The sequence below is a fragment of the Chelonoidis abingdonii genome, chromosome 10 (genome assembly GCF_003597395.2).
Source record: "Chelonoidis abingdonii isolate Lonesome George chromosome 10, CheloAbing_2.0, whole genome shotgun sequence".
Taxonomy (NCBI): Eukaryota; Metazoa; Chordata; order Testudines; family Testudinidae; genus Chelonoidis; species Chelonoidis abingdonii.
In genome coordinates this window covers 78,780,945-78,791,657 of record NC_133778.1, presented here as the reverse complement: position 1 = coordinate 78,791,657, position 10,713 = coordinate 78,780,945, and the positions used below count along the sequence as shown (strand labels likewise).

The following is a 10,713-nucleotide window of genomic DNA, read 5'->3' as shown; positions in this document are numbered from 1 at the left end:
AGGGGGACAGGGCCACAATTTGGGCTCCAGTGGCCTCTCCCACCTTTAGGGACCTTCCACTGCTCCTGACCCACGACCTCCAGTTACCAGCCAGACGATTTGCACAAGGGTCTGTGGCAGACCCAGGAGCTGACCACGGCTCTCTCACACTGTACGTGAACAGCATGCAGCCCCCTTGCTGCTGGGTCAGGACACGGGGAACATCCTGCTTTCGATGACTTGCTGAGTTGTGTTCTCTCCCCCCCTCCACCCCCTTATCACCCGAACAGGCCCAGAGCGATTCCTCCAGCATGGATGACTTGACGTTCGACGGAGATTTGTCTGACCTCTTCAAAGGCTACAATTACACCGACTACAACACCATCAACCCCAGCGCCGCGGCCGCCCCATGCAAGCCCGACAGCCTGAACATTAACAAGTACGTGGTGGCCGTGGTCTACTGCCTGGTGTTCCTGCTCAGCCTGGTGGGTAACTCCCTGGTGGTGCTGGTCATCAGCTACAACCGGCAGAACCGCTCGGTGACTGACGTGTACCTCCTGAACCTGGCCATCGCAGACCTCCTCTTCGCCCTCACCCTGCCTCTCTGGGCCATTTACCGGGCCCACGAATGGATCTTCGGCACCTTCATGTGCAAAGCCATCTCGGTCCTGCAGGAGGTCAACTTCTACAGCGGGATCCTCTTGCTGGCCTGCATTAGCATTGACCGGTTCCTCGCCATTGTCTACGCCACCCGGGCAGCCACTGAGAAGAGGCACTGGGTTAAATTTGTCTGCTTGGGCATCTGGGTTTTCTCCATTGCGCTCTCCCTGCCCATCCTCCTCTTCCGCGAGGCCTTCTTGCCGCCAAAGAGCGGCATGGTCTGCTACGAGCAGATTGGGAAGGAAAATACGGCTAAGTGGCGGGTGGTGCTGAGGATCCTGCCCCAGACCTTTGGTTTCATCCTCCCCTTGCTGATCATGCTCTTCTGCTATGGGGTCACAGTGAAGACCCTCTTCCAGACCAAGAACAGCCAGAAGCAGAAGGCCATGAAGGTCATCTTGGCCGTGGTGCTGGTCTTCTTGGTCTGCTGGCTGCCCTACAACATCACGCTGTTGGTAGACACCATGATGAGGACCCGTGCCATCAATGAGACCTGCCACAGGCGGGACCAGATCGACGCGGCCCTGTCTGTCACCCAGATTCTGGGCTTCACGCACAGCTGCATCAACCCGCTCATCTATGCCTTCATCGGGCAGAAGTTCCGAAACAGCTTCCTTAAGATCCTGGTCTACCATGGTCTTGTCAACAAAGAGTTCGTCTCCCGCTACGGACGGGGTTCCTCCTTTGCCTCCACCTCTGGCAACACCTCCACCACCCTGTGACGGCCACAAGACTCCTCCACTCACCGGGGATAGCATCGCACCACTGCTAGTGTCCATGGCCAGCCTCAGCTTCTCAGGGTGATCAGGACCATGCAGATTCTTCTAGCACTATAGCCTCAGTTTACCAAGCCAACCAACACCATCCAAACTCTTTTACCCAGCATAGATCATTATGCAGATTACAATTATGCAGAACACAGCAGCAAAAAGCAGCTACCTCTTACTGGGATAATGCCATGAAGATCCTTCAACCCCTCCCTGCAGGATAATCAGATTGTTCAACTGCCCGTCTCAGCCAGCTCATGCCCATTAAAAAAATAAATAGCAACTCCAGACAATCCCAGACTGCATTTCTCTATGCAGCATCTTGAGTTCCCAGTCCCCTCGCACAGTGGGGTTAGGAACGACATCAGAAAAACTTCCTTTCCCGCAAAGGCCTGTGGAACAGAGAGTCAGAGTGTGGGGTGGAGGTAGCCGCCAACGTTAGTGGCTATAAACTAAGACTGGAGATATATTGTGCTAGCAGGAATATTGTCCTTAACTCTGCCCTTGCAGCTCCATCAGCCTTTCACATGCATTTTGCATATTTCACATGGAGAACTGAGTGTGGTTCTGTATATTTTTTTATTTGCAGAATTGAAAAATGTAATTTACCAAACCGTGCCTGCATAACTGTGGTCATCCCAACATTGGATTTGCGATCATTCGTTAAGACACTAAGAGATGCTGTTTTAGCGCTTCATGACCTCATGTAACAGGAAGGATTAGGAGGTATTTGAACATTAGTGTAACATCTGTTGATTCTGTCATGAACATGGAATCGTTTTCCTGAGCAGACAAGGATTGCTAGTTGGACGGGCTTCGATAGCTGTGCTGATATGTTACCACGCTAGGCACTCTAGTGAAACCATAGCTAGCTAGATGGTAAGAGGTTTGGATGAATGCTTGATATTTGAATTGTCGAAGTGTCTTTACATTTGTGCACAGTTATGACCACTGGATAAATTAGAACAAGGCAGGAAAGTTGTTTTTAAAATACAGTTGTGACAAAAGTTCCATGCAGCTGCAATAAGAGTTACTTTCAGTTTTAGTGGTGAAAACCTTGGCTTGTCATCAGCATTTTTCACTTCTAAAAATATAGCTAATAAACTCTTGACTTCTACAGTTTCAGATCCCCGCCCCTTGGCGCATTAGATGGCAAATATGTCATCAGCCAGAGTTTCAAACATTCAGAGGCCAAAACTTTGGGTGGCCAAAACTTGAGGCGACAAAATAGACTCACCAGGAAACTTTAGTCTGGAGAAGAGAAGCCTGAGGGGGACATAATGACAGTTTTCAAGCACATAAAGGGTTGTTACAAGGAGGAGAGAGAAAACTTGTTCTCATTAACCTCTGAGGACAGGACAAGAAGCCATGCGCTTAAGTTGCAGCAAGGGCGGTTTAGGTTGGACATTAGGAAAAACTTTCTGTCAGAGTGGTTAAGCACTGGAATAAATTGCCTAGGACATAGGCGCCAACTTTGTCAGCTGCCAGTGGGTGACTGTGGCCCCCTACCCCTTTCCTCACCCTGGCCCCGCCCCGACTTCACCCCATCCCCACTCTGGCCTCACCCCCATTCCAACCCCATCCCCAAAGTCCCCACCCTAACTCCGCCCCCTCCCTGCCCCTATTGGATCCCTTCCCCAAATCCCTGCCCTGGCCCCGCCTCTTCCTCCAGCTCACCTCATTCCCCCTTCTCCCCGCTCCCTCCTTGCCCCACAAATCAGCTGTTTTGTGGCGCAACACTGGAGGGGATAGAAGCAGGATGTGGCATCGCACTCACGGAGGAGCGGAGGTGAGCTGGAGCAGGGGGGCGGGGCGGGATCACAGGCAGCTGCCGGTGGGTGCTGAGCACCCACCAATTTTTTTCCGTGGGTGCTCCAGCCCCAGCGCCTACGGCCTAGGCAGGTGGTGGAATCTCCGTCATTAGAGATTTTTAAGAGCAGGTTGGACAAACACCTATTAGGGATGGTCTAGATAATACTTAGTCCTGCCTTGAGTGCAGGGGACTGGACTAGACGACCTCTCGAGGTCCCTTCTAGTCCTGGGATTCTGCGATATGATTCATTTGACATCACATTAATGTAGTTTCGGCTACAGACTGGTGCATCTCCGCTGTACTGGCACGACTCACTCAGAAAAACTGACATCTTGCCAGTTTGGGGAAGCCAAGAAAATGAAGGATTAGAACTTTCACAACCCTGGCTTCCTGGCACTGACCCGCATTCAGATACACAGGGCTGAACAAACAAGAGGCTTTTTGTTTTCAATTTGAAAACCACTCTTGTTTATTGAACCTTGCTCTAGAAACAGATCTGATTGTCAACTTCTGGCAAGGCTCTTTGACTGCACACCTGCACGGATCACTGGGGCACAGATCACAGCAATAGGGCTTCTGGCTAAAGCCACTGGGACTTGCACTGGGGTGACGAATGAGCTTATGATGGACCAGTGGTGGCAACCTTCACTGCGGGGTCTCTTAGTGCCCACCCCCGCTCAGCAGCTCACTGGGGCATATGCAGAGGTTAGGGAGCCTGGGCAGTTGGATCATGCTGGAAGATGCAGAGAGCTCCAGGGTGGAGCAGTGGTGTTACAAAAGGCAGCTGAAGTAGGATATACGCTGCAGTGCCCCTGTGACCCTAGGACTCCCCATAGGCCGAGGGTTAAGGTGATCAGCCCCCAGAGAATGCTGTTTTCTGAGACAGGGCGATGGGCATGTCCCCCCCCACCCGCACTAACTGCGCTGGAAATTCTCTGGCTTAGCCGCCCCTTCCATTGTCCAGCTTTATTCATTAGCCCCCGGCAGATGGAGAAGCAAAGCTGGACTGGACTGAGACAGCCCAGCCGATGCCCCACATCCTTGGTAGTGCCTGCAGCAAGCCCTTGTGAGGCTCAGGGGCACCGTGAAATCTTTGGCCTGGTCTACACTATGCGTTTAAACCAATTCTAGCAGCGTTAAACTGATTTAACGCTGTACCCATCCACACTACGAGGCCCTTTATATCGCTATAAAGGGCTCTTTAAATCGGTTTCTGTACTCCTCCCCAACGAGAGGAGTAGCTGCTGCCATCGGTATTACCATATCCGGATTTAGGTTAAGTGTGGCTTGCAAATCGACGGTAATTGCTCCGGGCGTATTCCCATGCCACTGTGACCGCTCTGGACACAATACTGAACTCGGATGCAGTGGCAGGTAGACAGGAAAAGTGCCCGCGAATTTGAATTTATTCTGTTTGCCCAGAGTTGGAGCTCCTGATCAGCCATGGGTGCAATGCAAGTCCCAAATCCAAAAAGCAGCTCCAGCATGAACTACGGGAGATACATGGATCTGATGCGTATGGGAGACAAATCCGTTTCGTACAGAGCTCCGTTACAGAAGACGAAAGCAAAGCATTTAAAAAAAAATCTTCCAGCTACACAGTGCTGCGTGACAAGCAGTAATGGAAGCCAGAGACTCAAATGTACGCTCATGAGGAGAGGGCGGGACTGAGGACTCCCAGCTATCCACAGTCCGCACGCTCTCCGAAAAGTATTTGCGTTCTGGCTAGAGCGTCCATGCCTGTTAGGTTCAAAAGACAATTGTCCGGGTGGTTCAGGAATAGCTCGTCAATGTTATCCCCGTCCCCCAATAAAGAAAGGGAAAAAATCATTTCTTTATTCTTTCAATGTCACCCTATGGCACGTGAAATGTGCTGGTAGACGCGGATGCTGCGGCAGTGCAGAAGCAGTATCCGCTCCTCTTGCCCCTGCCTCGGTGCAGATGGCATGCAGTAAGGACTGGTAACTTTCTTGTTATCAAACGTGATGCTTCCTGCATGGCTCAGGTGACGGGCAGGCGGGTCGGGTCGAAATAGGAATGATTCCTGTCAGTCCATAGATGTACAGATATGCTGGTAAGCTGTCTTCATGCTAGCAACTGGGGCTGAGCTCCATCTTCCCCCTCCTTTCCTGTGTAAAGAAAAGATTCTGTCCGCCTGGACTAGTATAGCAGAGATGCTGAGCTCCTCTCCCCCGCACGGCTAATGTCCTACCAGACTGTCATAAGCAGCAGATCTGCGAGCTCCCTCTCCCCCACGGCTTAATGTCCTGCTTGGACTGTCATAGCAGCAGGATGCTGAGTCCTCTCCTCACACCGCTTTAATGTCGCCTGGACTGTATAGCCTGAGAGGCTGCCTCCCCTCATTTTATCTCACTAACAAGTCACTGTTTCTTGTTTCCTGCATTCTTTATAACTTCTGACACAAATGGCAGGGGGGGACACTGCCACAGTAGCCCAGGAGGTCTTGGGTAGAAGGAAGCAACGTGGTTGTTGCAGGGGCCCCCCTATGAATGGCATGCAGCTCATCATTTCTGCGGATTGACACAGAGCAGTTGTGCTCTCTGATACACTGGTTCTCTAGTACACTTGACCCATTATCCAGGCAAGACTGACTCTATTTTTAAAACCATAAAGAGGGATTGACTTGGGGAGTCATTCCAGTTTTGCTTTTGCACCCTAGCCTGATTCAGCCAGGGCACCATGATAGCAGCAGACGTACAGAACAATAATAACCATCTCTGTATCACACAAAAGCAATGAATGCTGCTGTGTAGCGCTGGAGTATCGCTCTGTCCGCGGCATCCAGTACACATACGGCGACTGTAAAAAAAAAAAAAGCTGAACGGGCTCCAGGTTGCCGTGCTATGGCGTCCGCAGGGCAATCCAGGGAAAAAGGCACAAACAATTGATCGTTCTCCCGTTGCCTTCCCGAGACGGAAGACTAACGACATTTACCCAGAACCACGCGCGACAATGATTTTTGCCCCGTCAGGTACTGGGCGCTCAACCCAGAATTCTAAGGGGCAGGGGAGACTGCAGGAACTATGGGATAGCTACGGGATAGCTACCCACAGTGCAACGCTCCGGAAATCGACGCTAGCCTCGGACCATGGACGCACACCACCGAATTAATGTGCTTAGTGTGGACGCATGCACTTGACTTTATACCATCTGTTTTATAAAACCGGTTTATGTAAAATCGGAATAATCCCGTAGTGTAGACGTACCCTTTGCCCTGAACTCTGATGAAGGGCATGTGCCATGTGGGGTGTCTACCAAGCAGGGGAGATTCCCAGGCCCCACTCCCTGTTGGAAGGGATGTTTTGCTGGGATCGATTTCCCCTCGGTGCAGCGTCCCCAGTGACTCTGAAGGGGAGGGGGTGCATGTGCAGAACTAGATGCCTACGGAGCCCAGGGATCGCAGAAGCCAACCCTCATGCCTCACCCCCTTGCCATCCTCTGTGGCCCTGCATCCCAGCGACCTGGTCCCAGGCACGGGTTTGTGGGGAGGGGGGTTGTAGCTGCCCACAGAGAGGGGTGTGGGAAGTTCTCCTTTCCCCCGGCTCTGCTCTGGGGATGGTGGGGACTGGAAGCCTGCAGGATTCTGTAGGTCTCAGCTTGACACTAGCCGGCCTCCTGGGAGTCATTGGTTCCGGTCCCACCCTGAGGGGTGCCAGATATTCCGCTGGGCTCAGGTGGCTTGTGCCAGTGGAGCTGTGCCGATTTGCCCTAGCTGAGGCTCTGGCCCTGGGTACTTCTCTGTTTGCTCTGTGTGGACGCTGAAGTTCCCAGGGCACATTCTGTACGAGACGTCATGTTCCCCCTCCTCGCCGCTGCGTGGTGGCTGCTGCCCTCCGCCCAGAGGTGACTACATTTCAGGACAGTTGTGCAAAGCGCTAGAGCAGAACACCGGTGTGTGTGTGATTTCAGAAGCGTGTCATTTCCAGGGTGGTGACGCAGCCATTACCCAAGAGTCCCTGGCCGAGGCAGCACATCCTGTGCCTCTGAGATACTCCTCTCCTCTGGCGTCACCCTCCCAACGCAGCCGAGCCGACGGCTAGCGACAGCCTGGCTACACGTTCACAGAGCGGAGACAGGCCAGCCAGAACAGGGCCAGGAAAGACCACTTCACCCAGCCACACCACCTGCAACCATATTTCATTTCCATAATTGATTCATCCCAGGATGCCTTTGTGCCCCCGTGCTAGCCTTCAGGTGGATTACATGTTGTGACGAACTGGGACTGTTCTTAATGTTTGCTCTGAATACTGTGTTGGTGCCTCAGTGTCCCCTATGCAGTTCTTAAGTATCTAGGTGGTGGGATAAGGGGGTGTGATTGCTGCAGAGAGCAATAGGCGCCATGCACCTAAATGCTGGCACTCGTCTCCTAGCAACTGATGGACTGGGCCCTCCTCTGCAAGGTGCCAGCTGAAGGTGTTGGGACAAAGAGATCAGGTGACTCCTGGGCCGGGAAAGGGGCTGAGCAGAGAGGAGGGCTGAGGGGGTGGTGGTCGTGAGCTTGCTGGGGACAAGGAGTGAAGTGCAGACCTAAGGGGTCTGGCTTACTGCCCCCCAGAATGACACCGGCCGAGGGGTCGGTCGCTGTAGCTGCAAGCTCATGTTTAGACCCTGTTCCTGTCATCGAATAAACCTCTGGTTGTGCGCTAGAGTCACATTCTGACTGCAAAGTGGGGGTGCAGACCCTGTGGCTTCCAGGACCCCCTGGACGGTGCTGTGGAAGCACACGAGGGCAGAGGATGCCTGAATGCTCCAAGAGAGACCAGGATTGAAAGATTGTGAGCTTCTTGCCCTGAACAAGTCTGCTCCAAGGGAGAGGAGAGTCCCCAAAGTCCTGACTGTCTAGTGGGAGCAGTTCAACATCGCCCAGGACTCCGTTACTAACTGGTGCGAGGTGGGATGTACTGCACCCCGTGAATGCGCTCTTGCAGAAGTCGATGACTGGGCAGTAAAAACAAGGAGAGAATAGATAGAACCAGCATGTGAAAGGCAAGAGAGGGACGGTTTCAGGGGGGCAAGTAACCTCTTGGAAGCGTAGTGACCAGCGAGAGGACTTGTTGCAGAACAGGGTCCCCTATGGACTGCAGCGAGCAGTTTCAGGGGCGGAGCGAGCTTGCGCTTGACCCTGGGAGAGAAAGGATTTTGCAGATAGCAGGTTTCCTGGGATTGCAGGAGCATCCAGAGGCGGAGGATGTCGCAGTTCGCACCTGGCAAGAGTGTGATCACGAGAAGGCTGCACACCAGGGGTTCTTCCTGGAACCATAGGGAACCACAGAGCACACAGCCGTGAGCAGAGCCACTGGCAACGTGAACATGATGGCCTATCATCAGCTCTTTAGAAGGAAACATTGTATCCTGTGCACAAGAGAGAGGGTTACGCATTGGGAATGTTCACCAAGGACGTTAGATCGTTGCAGTTGGAGAGGAACCGCCTGAGGAGCAGATTCCTGACCCAGATGGGCTACAGAGGATCGGAGCAGCTGAGCAGCAGAGGATCCGAAGTTGACACATGTGACCTTGGAAACGGCACAGAGCGCCGGGTGGGTGACAGGCTGGAATGTCAGGGAGGGTCGTATGCGGTCAATGTGAATGGATGGGGGTGGGAACAAGTGGCCAGTGCTCACCCTGACTGAAAGGCAACAGATGAGACTAAGAACAAGCCAGTATCATTCCACTGCTCGAGAGGTTTTCAAATCTTTGTACTGGTGACACCTTTCATGTGGCAAACCTCTGAGTGTGACTCCCCCCTTTGAAATTAAAAACACTTTAATATATTTAACACCATTACAAATGCTGGAGGCAAAGTGGGGTTTGGGGTGAAGGCTGACAGCCCACAACACCCCCTGTAATAACCTCGTGACCCCTAGTTTGAGAACCCCTGCTCTACTCTCTGTAACAGAGAACCTGCTATGGCTTCTGGGGAGACATTCGGCACCTACAGCATTCTGTGGGGGAGGAGAGGGGTTTTTCTTGAGCCCCTTAATGTCAGGCTTTAATTCTTACCAAGAGTCCCCCCTGCTGACGTCAGTGCCCGTTAGTGTCCTGTGAAAAGCTCGAGTAACTCCCGTGGAGAGCAGAATTTGGCCCTTCTTTGGACCACGTGTCTGTTCCCATGTGGCAACCATTGGATACTGGCATAGCTGGACCGTTGCTCTGACCCAGTGTGGTGGGGGGCAGGATAACGGGTTACACTGGCCATGAGGCTATCTCAGGATGGCAGTGCCAGGGGAGCTCAAGACAGCAGATTGTGGATGTCCAAAGGGGCTGTGGATTCATTTGGCCTCAGTGTGGAACAGGCCAGGAATGGCGCCGGGCAGCAGAGATGACCCAGAGGAAATTAATATCTTGATTCTCCTCTCCCTTCTGGTCTACAGCAGGGACGGGCTGGGAGCAGCTGCCAGTTCGCACCAGTGGGGAAGGGAATGGAGCCCCCTCCGGCTGTCTCTGCACAAGCCTCTCACAGAGCCATGCCCTGCCTCGGCTAACCCAGATGGTGGCCACCATGGGATGGCTAGTATAGGCAAGCTCCAGGCAACCTCCCAGACAGCCTCTGTCCTTTCCTTCTGCCCCCGCCCTGGATTTCCAGAGGGGCTGAGGAAAGACGAAATAGCCACCCCTAGGGGAGGTCCATTGATGGGTCACGGACCCGGGCACCTCCTGGGCTCGCCCAGCTGTCCAGGGCTCAGAGGACAAGCCCATGGCAATCAGGGCTGAGCCCTGGCCGTGCAGATGGGAGCCAGCCCCCTTTCCCCAATCCCAGCTCTGAGCAAGCGGGCGCCCAGGTGGGGAATGGTGATTTGTGACTGGCCACAGCGGTCCCTGGGCTGCCCACCTGGTGGCACGCCGAGGGGCCAGGTGTCCGCCTCGCGCTGCAGGAGAAACCCTCGGGCCGAGGCCTTGAGCAATCGGTCAAGAGCAGGGCCCCCTTACACAATGCTGCGAAGCAGGAACTGGAGCCGCAGCTCTTCCTGGCGGAGGCTTGAGCAACCCCCAGGCCAGGAGTCGTGAGGAGCCAGGGGGGCGGGGGTGCACTCAGGCTCAGGGACCCCCACCATGGCTGGACTTCTGAGTCTGGGCCGGGGCGAGGCTGGGGTGGGCAGCACAGGCCGGGGTGCAGCAGGCGAGGAAGGAGCTGGGCAGAGAGTGAGGGATGGACGTGCTCATAGCATCGTGCTCCAGCGTGTCCTGTATAGCATGCTCCCTCTGCGTCGCTTTGCACTCAGGTGCTGCCCGCTGGCCCCAGAAAGCTGCCCATCCGGCCCTCCTAGAACGGGCATTGAACCATTCAGGGGGAGACGAGTTCCCAGGGCACCGGGCCAGGCCCCTGCGCTGGGGCCCCTGGATCGAACGGGTCTGCTGTAACGCCACATTGCCCCGCTCTCTGCTGCTGCTAGACTGGGGAAGGCGTGGGGCAACTGGCACTAGGGCTACCAGCACAGGGGAAATCAGGGACCCTTGGCGAAGCCCCCCCCCCAA

General features: G+C 54.1%; 1 protein-coding gene across 1 annotated transcript in view; it reads left to right on the top strand.

Moving 5' to 3' along the window:
• Positions 1–2,533, top strand: part of LOC116815802 (C-X-C chemokine receptor type 2-like) — a 24,088-nt gene extending 21,555 nt beyond the window's left edge. Inside the window, exon 2 of the mRNA XM_032764452.2 lies at positions 270–2,533. Coding sequence (XP_032620343.1) covers positions 291–1,361 — 1,071 coding nt within the window. The 5' untranslated portion in view covers positions 270–290 and the 3' untranslated portion in view covers positions 1,362–2,533. The remainder of the gene's footprint in view (positions 1–269) is intronic.
• Positions 2,534–10,713: the final 8,180 nt, after the last annotated feature.